At 45.6% G+C, this 22,339-nt stretch overlaps 1 protein-coding gene across 2 annotated transcripts; it reads left to right on the plus strand.

Moving 5' to 3' along the window:
- The first annotated feature begins 1,247 nt into the window (after positions 1-1,247).
- LOC143110057 (serine/threonine-protein kinase PAK 6-like) lies at positions 1,248-20,661 on the plus strand. 2 transcript variants are annotated; one of them, XM_076272889.1, is made up of 10 exons: positions 1,248-2,265; positions 5,650-5,760; positions 8,624-8,872; positions 10,613-11,254; positions 15,084-15,590; positions 16,359-16,492; positions 16,911-17,037; positions 17,555-17,680; positions 18,366-18,500; positions 19,118-20,661. In XM_076272889.1, exons 3-10 carry the CDS (start codon positions 8,666-8,668, stop codon positions 19,283-19,285), a joined length of 2,046 nt encoding a protein of 681 aa, XP_076129004.1. In that variant the 5' UTR covers positions 1,248-2,265; positions 5,650-5,760; positions 8,624-8,665; the 3' UTR covers positions 19,286-20,661. The 2 variants fall into 2 exon arrangements, with proteins under 2 accessions (XP_076129004.1, XP_076129003.1); XM_076272888.1 differs by lacking the exons at positions 1,248-2,265; positions 5,650-5,760 and having other exon boundaries at positions 8,058-8,872.
- Positions 20,662-22,339: the final 1,678 nt, after the last annotated feature.

The raw sequence follows: 22,339 nt of genomic DNA on the forward strand, positions 1-22,339 counted from the left end.
ACAGCAAACATCACCTCACCATCCGCTAGCTGCCTATGCCCCGAATACACTGTAAAAGAATGTGGTCTCTGTGGACAGCCCAGACTCCAAAAACGGCAACGAAAACAACTTGGTCCAGCCTGGACCATAAAAACAAAGAACTGCTGTTCCAAGCAAATCACCAACGAGATGCGCGTTTAGGAAAGTTTCAATTGCACGGGAGGGAGTAGTGAGCTGTTTTGTTTGAACCCTGTGCTAGAGTAATGCATGCAATGTCTGTGTGCTTTTATCCTGCAGTACAAATGACTCCTTGTCATACTCAGTGATACAGTATGACCAAGTAAACCAGCTGTGTTGTTCATGTTACCCTCTGTACAGCATAAATCTACTGGTAATGGTTACATATTAGTGGGACATGCATTTGCAGCCCCCGTCATCATGGGCTCATCGCTGAGTGAGTAGGGGAGAGTTTGTTGATGTGATCTCAACAGCCCTCCAGGTAAGTCTGTTTATGTAATCTCGAGTCTCAGCCCTCCAGGTAAGTCTGTTGATATAATCTCGAGTCCCAGCCCCAGGTAAGTCTGTTGCTGTGATCCTGGATCCCAGGCTGGCCAGGAAACAGCTTGGTGTGCAACATGCTTGTATTTTTCCACAAAGCATCAGTCACACTGTTTTTTTTTTTCATTTGCATTTATGCACACACAACTGAATTACACAAAACATGCAACAGTTGCTCCTTGCTACTGCCTGAGAAGCACTTGAGGATATTGTTTTGGAGAGTTGTCATGCGACAGGGCCACAGGACCATAAACGCTTCCCTATTGCGCCATATCTACCGCTAGTGAGTTTGCACAGCTAGCTGGCCCTGATAATGCATGCAAACGAAACAAGACCCAGGCTGCTCCAACAGCCTCTGAGTCACCCACAGTGGAGCATGTCCCAGCTAGCTACAGTATGCACACACACACTGCATGCGCCCCTAAGCACAACTCATCACCTCTCTCACACACACACACACACACACGCACACACACACACACACACCCTGAGGGAAGAGGGACCCACACAGGGCAAGCGGGAGCCTGTCACAGACCTGGAAAGCAATCCTGCCTGCCTACCTGCCTGTCCAGCCCTGCCCCTCGCTCATTCTCATTCCGCAGAGGAGGAGGGAGGGAACTTGCAGGAACATCCCAGCCCAGGCACAGAGACAGGCAGGGAACCCGCAGGAACCTCCCAGCCCAGGTGCAGAGTGGCAGGGAACCCACAGGAACCTCCCAGCCCAGGCGCAGAGAGAGGCAGGGAACCCACAGGAACATCCCAGCCCAGGTACAGAGACAGGCAGGGAACCCGCAGGAACCTCCCAGCCCAGGTGCAGAGAGGCAGGGAACCCACAGGAACCTCCCAGCCCAGGTGCAGAGAGGCAGGGAACCCACAGGAACCTCCCAGCCCAGGTGCAGAGAGGCAGGGAACCCACAGGAACCTCCCAGCCCAGGTGCAGAGAGGCAGGGAACCCACAGGAAGCTCCCAGGTGCAGAGAGGCTTGTGCTGCCTGGTAGCCTCTGCTCTGCTCCCCCGGACTCTTGTCTCTCGGCTGTTGTCAAGCGTGACCATACATGAATGGTTCTGGTGGTCCACTCAGAGAGGTTTGAGTGGTTCTTCCGAATATTTTTTTAAAATTTGAATCGCTATTTTAAGTCGGGAGAGGCGGTTGAAAGAATGTATCCCTCCACATGCAGCTGAGAGAGAGAGAGAGAGAGAGTGGGGCAGGTCCGGACAAAGTGCAGAATGAGCTCACGCCAGGAGAGGAGTGAGTGGAGCGAAGCACAGAGACACCAGCTGTAGAGCGGGAGACGTCCACCGCAGAGGGATTACCAAGCTGGAGCTGGGGAGCTGTCCCTAGATGAGACGGGTCATTGGACAGAGGCCTAAACTGTCCTGTGTCTCCACCCATGGAGCTCAGATCCAGGTGACAACAGGGAATGTACCGGTAATTTGGAGCTCAGGCTTCTGATTACACTTCATTCCAAGGTACTGCTGTCTCCAGACGGACAGGAATCGTGTAACGTCTGGAGCGTCCTTGATCTCAGAACCATGTAGAACCATGTGTTCTGGCAATTCTAGAGTGAAGTTGCTTACCTGGAGAGGAAGAATTTAAGCTTCTGGATCTTTTATTTTTTGGCTGGCGCTGTAAGAACTGAAACAAAGGCTGAAATGGATTTATGACTCAACATGGAAGAGCAGCTTTCTGGAAGCATCTAGCTGCAATAAAGCTGGCATTAAATGCAGGTAATATTCATGGCTCAGAACTACTGTCAAGTGAAACTGATAATGTTTTGTCTTCAGTTCATACCTAGTGTTATAGTTCATGTTTATTCATCTGTTGTATGTATGCTAAGCAGTAAAGGCTTTCAACCTTTTCCCTCCCTGATACTGATAATATTGGTAATAGCAGAAACAGTGTTATATTTGACCTTTCATCCTGAGTCTTGGCAGGGCGTGTAGCTTAATCTCCTCAGAGATGCAGTACAATTGCTAACCTGAGGCTAATGCTCAGGAACTCATTGGAAATTGTATTATACTTGTTAACTAATTGTTCAAAGGTAACAAACACAATTGATGGAATGTGACAAATGAATGATGCATTTTGTAATGAATTTTGGTAGTGAATAGAGTGATAAGCTCTGCAGTTTGCTGCTGAATTGCAGATATGGTGTGGCCACTCAGTGTTATGTCAGTGTGACAGATGCACACCCTGAGATGAGTTTCACACAATGGAAGACAATGGTGTCACCACCCTCGTCACAGCACAAAGCCTGTGGCTTATGTGGCTCATATTCTACCAGTTCAACCAGTCAACCCTGGGGATCAATAAAGTAAATCTATCTATCTAGTTAGGTTACGTAAATTAGAATTAACATTTTATTTATATAGTATAGTTGGTTTTACTATTTGTGCACTGGCCAGTTGTTCTCGCCCCACTATTCCCATCTAAAAGTCAAATAAAATAAAGTAAAATAAAAATGAATAAAATAAAAGTTAAAAAGAAGAGATAAAAGAGAGGAGCTGTAAAAAAAGACACAGGGTGGTTTAAAACTTTAATTTAATTTTTCATTAAGACCTTGTGGGTGTAGTGTTTGAAGTTTTAAAATCCACAATCTCTCTGCTCTTTTCCTCTGTAAAATTGTCCAGCCTGGGTTCCCTTCAAGGCCACAGACCCTCAAATGTGTGATGTTGTGCGTCTGGAAGTGTGTGACGAGATAAGTGTTGAGTGTATTTTTGTGTATGTTGTGCAGATGTTGTTTGAGGCGTATGCGTAGTGTATGTCCAGTTTCCCCGATGTACAACATGTGACAGTGAGTGCAGGTGATAACATATACTAAATTGGGAGTGTCTAAGTTTAATGGATTGGTGGGTGCAGAACAGTGACTATGAATATTGGTGATAAAGAGGTGAGGGGTGAAGTGTACGTTTTCTTTAGGGGGTGGGGGTTGTAAGTGACGGGTGAAGGTGGTGCGTATGAGGAGGTCTTTGAGGTTTTTATTGCGTCTATATGCAGAGAAGAGTGTGTGGTGTTGGAAGGTGGGGTGTGTTGTTTGGAATTCAGTATAGTGTTGTTTCAGTGTGTGGTGAAGGTATTGTATGCCGTGTGAGTAGGTGCCAATAAGGGGCAGGAGATGGGGTGGGTCAGGGTTGGGGTTAGGAAGAGGGTTGGGGTTAGGGTTAGGAAGAGGGTTGGGGTTAGGGTTAGGAAACGGGTTGGGGTTAGGGTTAGGAAAGGGTTTGGGTTGGGGTTAAGGTTAAGAAAAGGGTTGGCGTTAGAGTCAGGGTTAAGGTTAGGAAAAGGGTTGGGATTAGGATCTGGGTCTGGGTTGGGGTCCGGGTTGGGGTTAAGAGGAAGGTCTGGTGTGGGAGTGGGTGATGGGCAAGTGTTTGGGGTGTATGAGTGAGTGGGAGCAAGGCCGGCCAGAGTCAAGTGCTTAATGTGGCGGAGGAAACGTTTAGAGTAGTGCCTCTTACGGAGGGCTTGAAAGAGTTGTTGTATGGCATGGTGAAGGTCTGTGGGGAAGGAGCAGATGCGATGAAAGCGGATGATTTGTGATTTAACTATGGATCTAAACGTGTGTTTGGGGTGATTACTGTGCTTGTGCAAAAGTGAATGAGTGTCTGTGGGTTTGAAATAAACTTTGGAACTAAAAGTTTTATGTGTGGGTGAAACGGGGGTGAAAAAGATGGTGGTGTCTAGAAAATGAATCTGGTGAGGGTCAATAGTGGCCTTAAGTGAGATGGATGGGTGATGTGAGTTTAAGGTGTCTAAAAAAGTGTTGAAATCCTGTAGGGGATTTGTGCGTGTGTGTGTGTGGGTGTATATGTCAGCGAGAGAGAAAGACTGTGAGTGTGTGTGTGTGTGTGAGAGAGAGAGAGAGAGAGAGAGAGATCCCACCCCACATCCATCCCCATGAGAGGATGCAGTGCTGGATAATGTGTCATCAGTCTGACTACTTGCTCACCTACTGAACTCTGAGGGGTTTCGTAGTGCTATGAGTGATGAGCACACACACACACGCAGCTGTTCATAGCCCGACACACCTGGTTCTTCTTTTTTAAACCATAACACACACACACACACACACACACACACACACAGGTGTTCTTGGTCTTGAACAGACTTTTAATGTTGTCTACTAGGCTGGTGATCTCTATCTAGGGCCTACTGATAGTGACTGACTGAGAAAGGTTCATTTAGTATGAGGCTCATGAGTATATTACATATACAAATAGTATATACATGCAGTATGTTTCATTTTGTAGTTGCTTATCATCAGCTACCGGCGCAGGAATATAGCACAGGAAACCCAGGCTGGATGGGGGAGTGGCTATATGTTCATGTATATATGAATCTGGGAGTGATAAGCAGACACACACACACACACACACACACACACACACACATACACACACACACACACACACACACATACACACACACACACACACACACACACACACACACACACACACACACACACACACACACATACACGCACACACGCACACACACACACACACACACACACACACACACACACACACACACGCACACACACACACACACACACACACACACACACACACACACACACACACACACAACGTGTGAACGGGGGCACGTGTCTTTGTCTCACACTCAGCTCCAAGTTCAAGGTTAGGTCTGCCCTGACAGTGAGCAGGTCACACACACACACACACACACACACACGCACACACACACACACACACTCCAGCTCAAAGGCTGGGCCCGCCCTGAGAGTGAGCGGCACACACACACACACACACACACACACCTACACACACACACACACACACTGAGAGAACTGAAAGAGGAGATCAATGGTGAGTGCTGCAGCTCTGCAACAGGTGGATGAAGAGAGAAAAGACCAGAGAATGGGACTAATGGACTACACCCTCCTCTGTCCTCTTCTCCTCATGTTCGCTTCTCTCTCTCTCCTGTTTTTCTTTCTCAATACCCCCCCCTCTCTCTCTCCTTGCACTCTTCTGTGTGTCTTTCTCTCCTCTCTTTCTCTCTCTCCCTTCTGGTGTGCTTCCCTTTTCACTCTCTCTCTGTCTCCTTTTCCCTCTCTCTCTCTCTCTCTCTCTCTCTCTCTTCTGCAGATCATTACTGACGAAGGAGTAATGGTGTGAGCGATGGAATAACTCACTGACTCATCTCAAGCGCAAGAAAGCATACAGAAATAACCACAAACAAAAAAACACAACTAAACGGTAAGACTTCTCAGCAACATCAATTATGATCCATCACAATTGCACACAGATTTATGATCTTGCCTCATCCTCTGCAGGTGTTTAGCACCTCATTGCTGGATTCTTGCCTGGGTTAGATAAATTCAGCTGAAGAGAAAGTGAGTGAAAGTTTGTAAAGATCAGTAAGGATTGTGTAGAAACAGCATGTGAAAATGATCAACTAATTAGAGTAATATCTTGGATTGGACTGAACCTGGGACTGAACATTTTGAGTGAAAGATTTAAAGATTTTCTTTTAGAGATTTCATTGAAGAGATTCAACTTTAATGGGAGGCTTAAACACTTCAAATGATATATAATTGTTATTAACTGTCCTAAGGTCAAAGGTTTAATGTCCTGGATAGGATTGAATTACTGTGTGTGTCCATGCCAGATCGGGCCAGAGCTGGACCAGATGATTGGCAGCAGTTTTGGCTACTGTCTTGGTTGTGGCATAAACTAAAACACGGGCTGATATCCTGGTCATGTGTGTCACCTTCAAGGAAGGGGGTGTTTACCCTCAGCTTGAGTAAACACGACCTAAGCTTCCACTCAGGCAATCATGTGAACATGAGTCATGACTCGGTTTTATGGTGGCAGCATGTATTTTATCTTTTGAAACAAAACAGGGGTAAACTTTGTTATTTCAAAGTCCTTCCCATATCCTTAGAGCTGTTTTTCACAGAGCAGGAAGCAGATCACATCCCGGGGTTTGAACATACTATATGATGAAAGCTACTTAATAATTAGTCTTGGAGTTTTACTGGCCGCATGGTGAGTTTGCCAGGTGTGTTGGAGTGGATTAAACCATCTCTAATTTTAGCATTTAAAGGTGAGATATTTGTCATCTGTCTTTAAATTGGCAAATGACTGTACTACTGTACTGCACTGACAAATAACTGAACTCATTTAACTTGTCCACACAGTACATTTATATTAACATTTATCCCATTCATTTAGCATATGTTTTTATCCAAAGCTCACATTTGATAGACAAGTTTACTGTTTTACCGGTAATTATTTTTCCCCCCACATTTGTAAAGAATGTAAATTATCATTACGTAAAAATGTGCAAATTATGTTTTGCCCTTGTAACTACAGACCAATAAAATGCCCTGTTCATGAAACGGTCAATCTCACTGATGGCCAGTTATCGGTTTTAGCACAGCTGGCTGCAGTGTAGTGCAGCTCTAAAAAGAACACTCAGCCCTCTTGCAGCCTGCTGTGTTGTGGACAAGGCTAACGGCTCACACAGGGATATGATCAGGACACGATCAATGAACTGAACTGAACCAGCAGTCAGCTCGCAATCCCAGCAACCACCACAGCAATCCCAATAGCCCTAGATACCCCCAGACACCACAGTTACCCCACTTACCCCATCCACGCCAGCTACATTAGACACTCCAGATACTACAGTTACCCTAGCCACCCCTTACCTATCCCAGATACTTACCCCAGCAAGCCCAGATACCCCAGTTACCCTAACTACTCCAGAAACTTACCCTAGCCACCCCTGCCACATGCAAATCCCAGCCCCCACATCAGGCCCCAAGCCTTCCCCTGATTCCCAGCTGACCTCATGGGAATTGAATGCTCATGTTTGTCACATAAGAGGTGTTGAACATGTCACCACACAACTGCTGGCATAGTCTCATGACAGGCAGGCAGGCAAACAGGCAATCAAACAGACAGACAGGCAGGCAGGCAAACAGGCAATCAATCAGACAGACAGGCAGGCAGGCAGCTTGAGGAGAATCACCTGATCAGAGAGATCTCTCTTGTTGAACGCCATGAGAGAAAGAGTATTTAGTCCCACGTTTGAATATTATCCCATGCATATGTTCAAACCTATCCATTTCTCTCTCAATGGCTGGCATACTGCTATGTATTCCTACATTTTAGAATAGTCTTTAACTCTAAAGAGCATTAGTTAATGCCTGAAGCACATTGTTTATTGTCGAGTTTGTCTGTTATGAGCTAACCCTAAACGGGTTGTTTATTCCTGTGCCTTTGTGAGTTATTGTGAGTTGTTCCCCTGTGACACCAGTAGAGGTGGACAGAGGGTGACAGATGGCTCTGGGGCAGTCGGGGCTGCGTCCACATACCAGACATGGCCGGCTCATTGGCACAGACAGAGGGGGGGTGTGACCGTAACCCCTCCCCTCCCTCCCTCCCTCCCCCTCCCCTCCCCTCCCTCCCTCCCCCTCCCCGCCTCCTCCCTCTCCGCCTATTCTGTCTTGCTCACCTGAGTGACAGGGACTCAGAGCCAGTTCCCCACGTGTGTTATTCTAGTGTTGGTGTGTTGGTTGTGTGCGTTCTGTTGGAGAGGCACACACACACACACACCCATGTGGGAGTGCTGTGGTGGAGCCATCTGAGCTCCACTGCACCCATCCGCTCTCATCAGCGCCACCGCTCCTCATCTGCTTTTCCTCGTCGCGCTTTAGCAGGGCGGTCGCTGCGGTGGTTGGTGGCCGCCTGTCCTTTGCTCTGGGTCCTCCTGTTTAGCTGCTGGGCAGGTCTGTCCGCGTGCTTCTCTCAGGCGCGTAATTTGCTCTATCTGTCCTCGCTGGCGCGTGACACTCGCTCTCGTTGCCAGGTGCCAGCTGCACTCCCGTTACACTCTTCTCTGGCGGTCGGCTGCGTCCCGGTCCGGCTGCAGTCTGATCCGGCTGCTGTCATCAAGGAGCGGTCATCCTCACTGGTGGCCGCTACTTGCCTGGGGCCCTGCTGCTCTCGCGTAGCGTCTGGCTCGGGTGGGCTCTCTCGTCTCGTGATGGCGTGGGTGGAGAAGGTGAGGCGCTCGTGCCATAACGGGACCCCCGCTTCCTGTGTGCCGCAGGTGCTCGCGCCGGACTCGTGCCTGTGCCTGCCCCCCCTGGACATGTTCCGGCGGAAGAAGAAGCGCAGGAGGCCAGAGATCTCGGCGCCGCGGGACTTCCAGCACCGTGTGCACACCTCCTATGACCCGGCGCAGGGCTGCTACCTGGGGCTGCCACCCCAGTGGCAGAGCCTTATCGACACCCTCAAGAGGCCCAAACCCATGGTGGACCCCTCCACCATTACCCATGTGGAACCCGTCCCCAGGAAGGTATGTTTGCCTGTGTGTGTGTGTGTGTGTGTGTGTGTGTGTGTGTGTGTGTGTGTGTGTCAGTGTGTCAGTCTGTGCGTGTGTGCATGTGTTTGTGTGTGTGTGTATGTGTGTTTGTGTGTGTGTGTGTGTGTGTGTGTGTTTGTCAGAGAACAAAGGTATTATGAACAGGAAATGAAAGCCTATTTAAATGAAACAGAATCTTTACTCAAAGTTACATGCATTATATAGACTTGGTCTTAGCTTGTCTGTCTGTCTGTATTTGGTTTGCTGTGTTTGTGCTTGTCGATAAAGGAAAGAAACATCTCTCTGAATAGGGTGTACAGTACATGAGCCTTCAAGCACAGCAGGACACGTTTAGCCTGGGTGTCATGCTGCATGCCATCTGAGGCACTTATTGTTGGTGTTATTGTGTTCAGTACGATAAGATGCACAGAGAGCTTTCTTGAATGCTGTCACTTGAGACAAGAGTCTACAGTAGATTCCTTTGTCAGTTTATCTTTGTGCTCAGTGCTTTACCAGAGAGGAAGCACAGGGCTTGGCCATGAAAGTTAATATGTTATCTGTCACAGGGACAAATACTCGTCCCAGGGAAGTGGTAAGGCGAGTTTTCTTGAAAATGTTTTTCCATGCTCGAGGGAAGGTTTGACCTGAGAATGTGAAAAGGAAGAGTTTTGGTTTTGGTGCATGGTGGTAGGTTTTACTTTGTGAAGAGAAATATACTTTGTGTTGGAAGGTCTTACATAATCAGGTCATTATCACTGCCCTGAGTAACCAGCACATGTTGTTGCTGGTGTTTTTAGGTGAATCAATCAGGAGGTCATTGCAGAGTTCAAAAGGTCACAACTTGTGAGTGAGTTACTTAATGTGGTGAATCTGTTTGCTTTGTTAAGCTCTGCCTTTGAGAATTGTTTAGAGGTGCTTGGTTGAACTCAATAACACAAATAAACACTCCATCCCATTGGCATCAACATTAATTCCCCATCAGTTGAATAATTTAATTTCCTGGTTGACTGCACAGGCGATCAATGTTTTCCAAAGGGCCTAAGGCTTGGTTGATCACAGCCACATCGACCTTTCTGGTGCTGCTAGCCCCTAATATGTGTGTAAAAGTGCTTTGCTGAAAAAACACGACTAGTATGTTAGGCCCATACAGACAGTGCTTCAACTTATATGCATATAGATGTCCTAGTTTTACAATGACTTTATGTGACCCATGTACTGTAGTGCAATCGGAAGCCTCTGTGTCTTTACTGAGTAACTTCAGTAAGATAACTCATTTCAAAGCAGCTTGCTGGTTTTGATGTCAAGGTCCAGTAGATAGGCTTATGTCTGGATCTGCCTCTTCTGGCTTGAAGGGAGATACTAACATATTGTCAAAAGAGATGTTTATACATACATTTGTGTGAATTTATAACTGCCCCCAGATCATTATTTGTGACAATGTGTGTGTGTGTGTCTGTCTGTCTGTCTAGACCATTATGCATGACAGAAAGTGTGCCACAATGCTTGAGAATAAGTGTGTGTGTGTGTGTGTGTGTGTGTGTGTGTGTGTGTGTGTGTGTGTGTGTGTGTGTGTGTGTGTATGTGTGTGTGTGTCTGTCTATCCCCTATGTGTGGGAGCGAGAGTAAGCGTGTGTGAATGTGTTTTTCTCTGTCCATCAGAGCAAGACACATGATTAAGTTTATGTGTGTGTGTGTGTGTGTGTGTGTGTGTGTGTGTGTGTCCCCTTCCCTCAGACCATTGTGCGCGGGAGCTTCATCGGTCATGGTGACTACATCTCCGCTGCCCTCAACCAGATGGCCCGCCTCTCCGTCTCCAGCTCCAACTCTCTCCGCCGCACCAGCCCATCGCTACGGAAACGCGCCAAGTCCATGGGCCGCATCGGCGAGGTCACCGAGGGCGACGGCTACCAGTACGAGGAGATGAACGCCGAGGCACTGGCACGGGCAGGTCAGACGAGCCCGTCGGGCGACTGGCAGGAGAGGGTTTGGAATGTGCACAGCGAGAGAGGCAGCCCGCTGGGGCCTGGCAGGACCATTGCCACGCTACAGCCCAACGGCGGCGCACCGCGCGCTAAGTCTGTGCATGAGGTGTGCCTCGACCCCTTCGCCCGCCCCAGGGCCACGCCAAGGGGTGCTGCGTCTCCACCCGAGGCCCTCAGAGGTGGGGAGATGGGGCGCTACGCCCGCAGCGAGGCACCCCACGCTCAGCCAATCAACATGGCTCAAAGAAGCAGTGCAACCAATCAGAGGCCTGCTTCCCTTTTCCTGAACCACCCACCCTCCAATCACACGCCTACTAAGGTTAACCTCAGTCCCAAGCTTGATGGCATCTCCATGGAAACCCCAAGGAGGCCTCACTCGACTTATGACTTCAAGGTCAGTACCCTCTTTCTCACAGATGTCCTTTTTCCTTGTCCTTAGTAAGGAGTTTAGGTGCAAAACTAGCACACTAACTACATAAAAAAAGGCCTGCAGAAACCTTGCAAACACCAACAAGAGCACAGTTGCCATCAGGAAAAGCTTTCTAGCATGCTTACTGGTGTCTTTTGGCAATTAGTTGACAACGTTTGCTATGAAAGTTTCTTCACATTTTTGTGGGGTGATCAACCCTTTACAAAGTTATTGCTTTACCACATTCTACATCGCTACTACATTCGTTTATTTGTTTTTTTTTTAAGCCAGACAAGTACATTTCAGGTTTAAACAGGATGATTTAGCAGGACAGCCTAAGGGCTGTGCAGCGAGGGGAAAAAATGAGTCATTTGCCGGTGGCTGGTAAGATGAATCTTACTGGTAAATAATGCATTAGCCGGTTCATGTGAAACTGAAGCAGACGAGAGTACAATCTCCCACTATCCACTAGTGAGGAAGTCTCTGCACAGAGGCCAGAGGAGCAGGCTGACTAGCTGTGCAATAAGAAACATACTTCTGATATGCAGTCGGTGTGTTTGTGAAGACTTAAACACAGTGTGGAATGTGGTTCAGCTCTGGTTTCATAATAATAGAATGGAATTCTGGAGATTTGCAAATGGCAGTGTGCATCAGATTGTTGGCATAGCAGCATTTATGATTCTGTCTCTGCTGCATGGACCTATGCCGTTGATCTGACCGAATAATCACACAGTCAAGGCTGCATTTCCTGAAAGTGTCATTGAGTAACCACCATGGCGAGAGTGATATATTGGGATTTGGGGTTTGCAGTTGCAAGTAACTTTTAACATAAGCAACTATAATGAGGACTTTGAGAACCAGTGTTACTTGAGAAAGCTGAGATTAAAAATAAAATGCTGCAAGACACACAGCTGGGTAGGAAGACATGAGTCATGAGAGGAGAGAGTGTGTGAGAGATGTGTGTGTGTGTGTGTGTGTGTGTGTGTGTGTGTGTGTGTGTGTGTGTGTGTGTGGAGAGAGAGAGAGAGAGAGAGAGAGAGAGAGAGAGAGACTATCATTTATCTGTGGTAGTAGTTCAACGAGGCGTTTGAGAGACACACCCCTGTTTGTTTTGTTACTGTAGATAACCCAAGCTTCCTGTACGGGCACATCGGCTGCCAGCGTCCTGTATGGGCACATTGGCTGGCATCAATCACGCATCAGATTTTAGCTAAGTTGTTCGCAAAGACGCCTCTGCTTGGCCAGAATGGCTTGTCAGTCACGTTCAGTGGTATTCTCTGGAAAGGAGTAAAAGCAAACGATGAGACCCACTATGTTCGCTCTACGCTGATAAAACACAACACATATTAAAACTAGATGTACTGCAGAGCGGTACAAAATATGACCAGCACATTTTTTCCACAAAAATAAATCACGCTGAAAGGCCTATATGATTCTAACTGTCTCACTAAATTGCATTAGCCACACTCAATTCTCACTGGTATCTGCTAGACAACAAGTACCAAAACATGATTAGTTCATAGATTTCACATGTAAAATTCATTTTATACAACCCCACCCCAATCTTGCCTGTTCATAATTCTGAGAAATTCTTGAATTGTGTGCATGTGTGCGTGTACACGTTTATGTTTATGTGTGTGTGTGTGTGCGTGCGTGCTTGTGTGTTTGCCTGCGTATGTGTGTTTGTGCATGTGCATGCATGCGTACATATGTCTACTGTGTGAGTATGTGTCATACGTATGATTACTGTGAATGTATGTGTGTGCGTGTGTATCTGTTTATGCACATGTGTGCACATGAAATGGGTTAACATGACCCCTGGAGGCAAACATACGGAAAAAATTGGTCATCCTAGGCCCTACGGTTCTCAAGATATTCACAGAAAACTGTGTCTGCCCTACCCTCCTTTCGGGGGGGTCCAGTACAGCGGGGGGCTACATATCAAAACGAAAAATGATGGTTCCATGCTATCCATGTGGAGTTACATGCCCACCAAGTTTCGTATACCCTGGTCTTTCAGTGTCCCGGGAATCCTTGTTGGTGTACGGTCACTAAATGTACACATAAATTATTTTATTGTAAGGCCCCCCATAAACGAAAGTTCACAAAACTTGGCATGCATTCGGAGGGTGCCATAATCATCCTACACTTTCAATTTCGTGCAGTTTTGACCATGTCAGCCAGAGATATTGTGATGAAAACACCTAATTTTTAATTGCTTTATAATTTTTAACTAGTTGGCGCTATACATGAAATAAGTGGTAATGGGATGGGTTGACATGGACCCTTGAGATCAACATACAAAAAAAAGGTGGACCTCCTAGGCCCTACGGTTCTCGAGATATTCACAGAAAACTGTCTCCGGCCACCTACAGGCCAGTTGGTGTATAGTAACATAAATGAATTTATTGTGTGGCCCCCCATGAACGGAATTCCACGAAACTTGGCGTGCATTCAGAGGGTGTCATAATGATCCTACACTTCCAATTTCGTGCAGTTTTGACTATGTTAGGTCACAGATACCTGCGATTACAACACCTCATTTTTACTTTTTTGTGTTTAACTAGGTGGCGCTATACATGAAATGAGTGGTTATGGAATGGGTTGACATGGCCCCTTGAGATCAACATACAAAAAAAAATGGTCCTCCTAAACCTTACGGTTCTCGAGATATTCACAGAAAACTGTGTCTGCCCTACCCTCCTTTCGGGGGCTACAGATCAAAACGAAAAACGATGGTTCCATGCTATCCATATGGGGTTACATGCCCACCAAGTTTCGTCTACCCCGGTCTTTCAGTGTCCCGGGAATCATTGACGGAAATTTGGACATGCAAAAAAGAAAAGAAAAAAGAAAAAAAAAAAATCTGACTAAACCTATATGACCGCCGCTTCACTGCGCGGCGGTCATAATAAACACACACCTCGCATACGGCTAAACACACACCATCTGTGTGCTGTGCACTGTGTCTGCTACTAATCTGCCTTCAGGAAGTGTAGAGTGAAAAGAACGTCTGTGCAACACAGATGTCTTCTTAATTTATATTTTTTTTATTTTTTTTATTTCTTAAGTTGCATAACAGTTTCGACGTAAGGTTACATCTTCATCAGAGTCCTGGAATAAAAATTATAAATGAAGAAGACACCTGTGTTGCACCTGCGTTCTTTTTGCTCTACGCTGTCTTGTCCTGCCCTGGTGACACTGTCTAGTTGTAGGTTGCAGAAGCGCAGAGAACTCTCTCTTTTCTGCCTTAAGGAAGGTTTGACCCTGACCCCAACTCTGCCATCGCTATGATTAACACCTCTGCTATTTGCAAGTCACTGCAGCAAGTTTAACATGGACAATTCCTGAGTGAACATGACAAACTGCACTTATGTGAGCCGTGTTGTGTCAGACAAGCTCAGTGATTTACTTTGGCATTTGAGTGTGTGGCATTTACACTATCTCTACTGAAAGTGCAGCACCTTGGTATGTTGTGCTTATTTCCACGCTAGAATCATAACTATGCTAAGTATATTAACTATGGCTAAATGCCATTTCACTACATGTTTTACGAAGTATCTCTATGTTTGTGACAAATACAATCCATGTATCTTGTATCTTGTATGTTTATGTTCACACTAGAGTCACATTAGATATGTTTATGTTTTTCAGTACGCAGCATTAAAAGTAGTCTCTGCACTACAAGAGTTAAACTTGTCTCTGGTCTACTAGTGGTAAACTGTGGTAAACTGTTTTTTGGTCTATCAGTGTTAAACTGGTAAGCTTTTCTTATGTGCGAGAGCTCACTGTGTGATACTCTTTGCTGTGACAGACAAACTCAATGGGCATTGCAGCCATCTCTCGGCCCAATGGCACCAGCACCCCGAAGTCTTCCCAACGATCGTCCCTCCAGCCGGCCTCACACCCTTTCTCTAGTCTGTCCATGGGGCCCCCTACAGGCCGGAGTGACACTGCACCTCTCCCCAAGTACTCCAGCCACCTCCAGGGCCCCAGGGAGGAAGGCCAGCGTTCCTCCCCAGCAGGAGCTCCGTCTACTGGGCCAGCGGGTCCTGGATCCCCCTGCCTCCGTCCACCGAAAACACTATCCCCATCCCCCGATCAAGAGCCACCTAAGGTGACCCACGAGCAGTTCAAGGCGGCGCTGCAGATGGTTGTGGATAAGGGCGACCCGCGTGCCTACCTGGAGAACTTTGTCAAGATCGGCGAAGGCTCGACTGGTGTGGTGTGTATCGCCCGGGAGAGGCACACAGGTCGACAGGTCGCCGTGAAGATGATGGACCTACGCAAGCAGCAGAGGAGGGAATTGCTCTTTAATGAGGTGTGTGTGTGTGTGTGTGTGTGTGTGTGTGTGTTTGTATGTTAATATGTGTGTGTAGGAAGGAACAAGCCCATATTGTCTGATTTGCCATTCAATGATGGTGACACTTTGTGATGCTAGGATTGTGTGATATTAGTTTCTGTTGATTCTGACGTCCTGTGATGTTGACGTCCTTTGATGTTGACATCCTGTGATGGTGGCTTCCTGTAATATTGATCTCCTGTGATGTTGAATGTCCTGAGACGTTCGGTCCTGTGTTGCTGACGTCCTGAGATGTTGTTGTGCGTTCATGCAGCTGGAACATTTTGGAGTTCCAGACTTCCAAATTGAGAGTGTTCATTTGACGACAACAAACTGGTGATGTTGCTAATGTTCATAGGCTAGCTGGCCAGAAGGCTAACATCATGTAGTTACTCAAAGGTACTCTGGGAATTATTATTCAATATCACAATCACTTACTTATGATTATATCGTAAATAAACAAGGAAGTGACTTATTTGTGCATGGAACAAATCCACAATGCTCATACTCCCACCATGAACGCACCATTAGTGTCCTGTGAGTCCAGTGTCTTGTTACATCAGTGTCCTGTGATGTCAGGGTCCTGTGATGCCAGTGTCCTGTGACGTCAGTGTCCTGTGATGCCAGTGTCCTTTGATGTCAGTGTCCTGTGATGTCAGTGTCCTGTGGTGTTTGTGTCCTGTGATGTCAGTGTTCTGGGAAGTCATGTTTTCTGGGATGTTGATGTCCTGCGGTGTTGCACTGCAGGTGGTGATCATGAGAGACTACAGGCATAGGAATGTGGTGGAGATGTTCAAGAGTGCACTTGTGGAGGAGGAACTGTGGGTGATCATGGAGTACCTGCAGGGCGGCGCTCTCACCAACATCGTCTCAGAAACCAGGTGGGATTCATGATATTCACAAGATATAAAAGACAATATTAGAGATTATCCACACAGTTTTTTCCCAAAAAACATGGTTATATTGATTAAATGATGATCACTCTTTAGATGTTGGTATTAGTCAATGGTGGACCATGCAAGATTAACAGTTGCCAGAAAAACTATCCTAAAACACTGGTATGACCCCCAACTATCTGTGAACTGCGAACCAGAATGGAACCTTACTTCAGTTGGTGGAAAAGGATACACAGGGATATGTAACTTCTGTAGGACACAAGGGGGCGACATCAACCTCTTTTGCTATTTGTCCAAACACTTTACTGACACTAATGAAATGCTGTTAGTAGTATAATAGTGTTTATGTGTATCTGTCTGTCTGTCTGTCTGTCTGTGTGTGTGTGTGTGTGTGTGTTTGCAGGCTAAATGAGGAACAGATCGCTACCGTGTGTGAGGCAGTCCTTCAGGCGCTGGCTTATCTACACTCTCAAGGAGTTATCCACAGAGACATCAAGAGTGACTCCATTCTCCTGACCGTAGACGGGAGGGTGAGGATCTTCTACAGTCCTCTACTCTAAACCTAGATTTCATTCATTCGTTCATTCGTTTCTCTTATTCAGTCATTTAGAGACATCAGGAGTGACTCTCTGCTCCTCTGCCTGGACCCCTGCAACTCCTGTTTATAACGCACCTCTCAACTCTAAAACAAGATTTCTGTTCATCTTTCACCTGACTTTACTTGCATTATTCTGAGTAAATGTAAATATTTTGAAGTTGTGACAAGGGCAAATATATGCAGATGTTTTATAAAGCAGTTATAATAGTTAAACAATAGGGCTAGATAAAAGGGTAAAAATGATCCAGTCAGTAAATGCATCTATATTATATTATATTATATTATATTATATTATATTATATTATATTATATTATATTATATTATATGTTATGTCATTTTGATATGGCTGAAGGACAATAGGGGATCGACTCTTGTTACTGTAATAATCTGTGTGTTTAGTATCATAGTATCAGTTGTATTTTTTCACCTTTTTTTATTTTCTCCTCAGATAAAGCTGTCAGATTTTGGCTTCTGTGCTCAGATCAGTAAGGACATCCCCAAGAGGAAGTCCTTGGTGGGGACGCCATATTGGATGGCACCAGAGGTCGTTTCCAAGACGCCGTACGGCACTGAGGTGACCCCTGCCGCGGTTGTGTCTATATCCGTTGCCCCTCGTTTCTCCAGACCATCTATGTCCTGGGGCCTGTCCTGTCCACGCACAGACAGATAGCACATAGCAGAGTCTAATCCTGGGGGGGCGGGGGGTGGGGGGTGGCGGTGGGAGGGATGGGTCATCTGCTCAGGCTCAGGGGAGATACTGCAGAGGCCTGAGGGAGTAGAGCACTGAGGGGGTGGTGTCATCTCCTTATCAGAGAGAGAGGGAGAGAGAGGGAGAAAAGAGAGAGAGAGGGAGAGAGAGGGACAATAGGAGAGAGGGAGAGACAGAGGAGAGAGAGAGGGAGAGGGAGGGAGAGACAGAGGAGAGGGAGAAGGAGAGAGAGAAGAGGGGAAGGAAGAGAGAGACATTTCTTGTTGTTAACCTTCTTCTGTACAGAAATATCAAATACCCTAATGTAACAATGATAATATGATAGTAATATATGTTTAAATTAAATCAAAATTCAGATTGGAATGTTGATTTTTTTTGTTGTTGATTTTTTTATGTCTTCCTCATGGTTTAAATGGAAAATCCTTCACAAATAATTACAGCTTTACATTGACCTTTATTGTGATGTATTACATAAATAAGTATAGAAAGAGAGAGAGAGAAATGAGAGTACATGTTTGGTTAATGTTCCCTGTGCCGCTGTGATCTGCAGGTGGATATCTGGTCCTTGGGCATCATGGTGGTGGAGATGGTGGACGGAGAGCCACCGTACTTCAGCGAGACACCCGTCACCGCCATGAAAAAACTGAGGGACGAACCCGCACCCACTGTTAGGAACACACACAAGGCAAGCACACACACACACACACACACACACACACACACACACACACACACACACACACATGGAGATAGCATGGATATGGACTAACTATACATCCAAATACATATGAGCTGATCAATTTATTCTAACAATCTATCGTTTTGTAGATTTGAGGAATGGACTATCCATTTTGAGCAAGTGACGTGCTTTTGCAGGTTATCCACAAGGTTTTGCAGTTTGCACTAATTGTTTTGAGAAATGCACTAACTGCTGTGCAAATGTTAATAGTGATGTGAGAAAAGCACCAAAGCGACTGAGAAAAACTGTAATTGTTGCTCTGTGTTTAAAAGCTACTCACAAGGCTTTTAACTTCATACAGTATTAGTTATATGTGGGTATGTATGTGTATGAATGAGACAGACAGAGAGAGCGAGTATAGACAGAAAGAGAGAGAGAGAGAGATAAATGTGTTATATATCGAATGGCGTGGAGGTGTTTTTTTATATAATTATATAGTTTATATAGTTTATAAGTCACAACAAACACTTGGGAGTTTGAGTGGACTTGGATTTCCATTCCTAATGCAAAGTTCCCTCTCCCTCACTCACAATATCATGTCCCCTCTGTCCATCTTTGTCCAGGTCTCCCCAGTTCTGAGGGACTTTTTGGGCTCGATGCTGACCCGGAACCCCAAGGAGCGGGCCAGTGCTGCGGACCTCCTCCAGCACCCGTTCCTCCTGCAGAGCGGCACACCCCGATGCCTGGTGCCCCTCGTGGAGCAGTTCCGCAAGAGGATGTCACTCTGCTGAGGCCTATTTGCCCCTGCTGACGCCTATTTGCCCCTGCTGAGGCTTACTTATTTGCCTCTGCTGACGCCTATTTGCCCCTGCTGAGGCTTACTTATTTGCCTCTTCTGGGATCACATGCTGTTAGTAGTACTTGTCAGCAACAATACATCATCTGTAGGGTAAAACTAACCTGTCTCACGACGGTCTAATTGCTGCTTGTTTATGTGTATGTGTGTGTGTATGTGTGTGTGTGTGTGTGTGTGTGTGTGTGTGTGTGTGTGTGTGTGTGTGTGAGAGAGAGAGAGAGAGAGAGAGAGAGAGAGGGAGAGATTATATCTGTGGACAGCAGTTTTATATATAAGTGTATGGGCATGCACACCTGCATACCAGGAGAGACTCTCAGTTGATTGACAGTTCCCCTCGGGGGTTTCCAGGCCCTACAGAGCTGTTCTGTTTGTCATCTCTGACTTATTCCACCTGCTCTCACATTTCTAATTTTGTTCACAACACATTTTTCACCCCATTAAATAATCTTCAAGATAGATGCTGAAATTGTGAATGAAATGATGTGAAGGCTTTGTGTGTGTGTGTGTGTGTGTGTGTGTGCGTGTGTGCGTGAGTTGAAAAAAAATGTGTGTAACTAAAGAAAGACCGTTCACTGCTCTAGAAAACTGGCTTTGGGTACACTTGGTGACTAAGCACTTAGAGAGGCCATTTTCAGTGAAAGCACCGGGACTACTACACATCTCATGAACTGTCAATCAAACTCCCTCTGCTATGAACTCAGATGGTGAACAGCAGCAGAGGAATGTGAAACCCTGAATGGAGTATAAAGTGCCTGCCATTTTAGCAGTAACTTAGTGGTAGAGAGAGTGACTCTGCCATCTCAGCTGTGTTCTGAAATGGTAGGATAGCCACAGTGAATGGACAAAATTGTGAGGGCCATGTTAGCTGTACCCTGGAATGGTTTGTAGCCACAGTGAATGGGTTAAAATGTGACTGCCATCTTAGCTGTATACTGGAGTGATAGGTAGTCACCGTGTAAGGATTAAACTGTGAGCTCAATCCCAGCTGTATGGAGTGGTGGGTATCTGCTTCAATAAAGAGCCGTGCTGCTGGGACTCCACTTTGAGCCATGCTGGGACTCTGGCGACTTTACTTGTAACTACTGGTCCAAATCCACATTTAGGGCTGGTCCTTGATATGGCGTCAGTTTGATCACAATTTCATTTTTATCTGTATCTTTTTAAATATCATGTTTCAATTTTTTCTATCTACTGTTTTGATTTAAAAAAAGATTTTGTGCAATTTTGGTGTGTGTGTGTGTGTGTGTGGATAGGGGTATGGTGTAAATAAAATGTATTATATTTATTTTTGAAATAAATTGGCATGTGTCAAGCAAGACAAGAACAAATGTATTGTTTGATCAACACACAGTACCAGTAAATGCAAAGGCAATAGGGAAATAATTTATTTTATTTCATTTAATGACAAATAGTTTACTTAAAGGAACTGTATGTAAGAAATTAATTTCAATTAATCATAAAATGGCCCTGATATGTCACTAGACATTAAGAAATCATGTTCATTTCAAATACTTATATCACTGACAACAGTAGTCCGGCCAGGATATTGTCATTTTTAAAGTGAAGTTGCAGCCCTCAACTGATGTTGATGTTGTGTTTTGTCATGTCATGTTGTGTTTTGGCCTGATGCGCCACCCTCCACTTACTGTATCTACTAATCACAAAGTCATTAGTGTTTCGGCATCCGGGTTGGCAACCTCGAGTCAGGGGGGAGGGGGAGGGGATACACCTCTCTACAGTAATTTGAAAGTGATTGCAGTACCAGTTTTGGCCACAATCTTACATATGGTTCCTTTAATGGTCATTTTGTCATCAGATTTGTTGCATGGATCAAGGTATATACAGTAGTAATACAAGTATGCTTATTTACAGTGACCAACAGTGACCAGTGGTAATACTGTTAAAGCAGCACTATGCAGATAGATTTGATATAATAGGAAACTGTTACAAACTAAACAAACTCATTTTGACTGTATGTGGTAATGTGATGAACAGATCTTTAACAGTTTAGCAGTTATTCCCACTAGGTAATGCATTATGTAGCTCATAATATAATATAATATAACATTTCACAGTGTCCAGGTGTCCAGCCTCGCTGATATTAATGATGCCTTAAGTGGTAAAACGTCTTTCTGTTTCTGTCTCTCCTGTGTGGACTGTGTGCTCTTCCAGCAGAAGTTGCGTCACACAATGGGGACATCATGTGAAATGGGCTAATTGGGCTGTTTGTAGTGTTTGCAAGCCGTTTAGCTTAAGGTCAAAACTTCGTAATGTTGCTTTAACTGGTTATTAACTGTTGAAGAAGCGACTATTCTTTAGCTATATTGTATATTCAACCTCTGCTGAACGCCGGAGCTACATGTCGTGGCTCGAGGACCCTAACAGTGTGAGCCTGAGTAGTTGAGGGTCTGCGAAAGATGGTCCACTCTGGATGACCACAGCACATGCCTCTCTGAAGGGGCTTAGGGTGATATCAAGCCCCTGTTATCTGCACGGCACGCAGTGGACTAAAGGAAGCTGTCGTGATAACAGAGCCTGTAGTTAGAAGTGGGGGGTTTGTCTGTCCTCGTGCCACAGAGGGTGACAGAAGTAAAATGTTCAGTCCCGTGAGAGGGGAACAACGTGAATGCAAATCAATAAGAGCTTCTCATGTGACTTTAGACAAAACAAGTAGACAGGATTTCTCAGTCAACTCTCAGAGCTGTAGATAGATGTAGCTGTAGCCTAGATAGATTCTTTAATCTACTCCAAAACCACTCCAAAAGAGGGTGGGTGCAACACCACACATAACATAAAACAGAGAAGAACACAGCACCACCAGGGACGTGCACAGAGATTTTGGGGAGCAGGGGCTCAGATGAAAAAGGGCACTTCCCATAATTTTCTAAATAAAAATGTCCAGAAACAAAAACGTGGGTTATGTGTAGGCTAGCAAATGTCTGACTAACCGATTTATTAAAATACCCTGACACTCAAATGCAAATATTAA

Source organism: Alosa pseudoharengus, unplaced genomic scaffold (genome assembly GCF_046254945.1).
Source record: "Alosa pseudoharengus isolate Yale_2024_CS ecotype anadromous, Long Island Sound unplaced genomic scaffold, YU_APseudo_1.1 YU_APseudo_1.1_scf_7, whole genome shotgun sequence".
NCBI lineage: Eukaryota > Metazoa > Chordata > Actinopteri > Clupeiformes > Clupeidae > Alosa > Alosa pseudoharengus.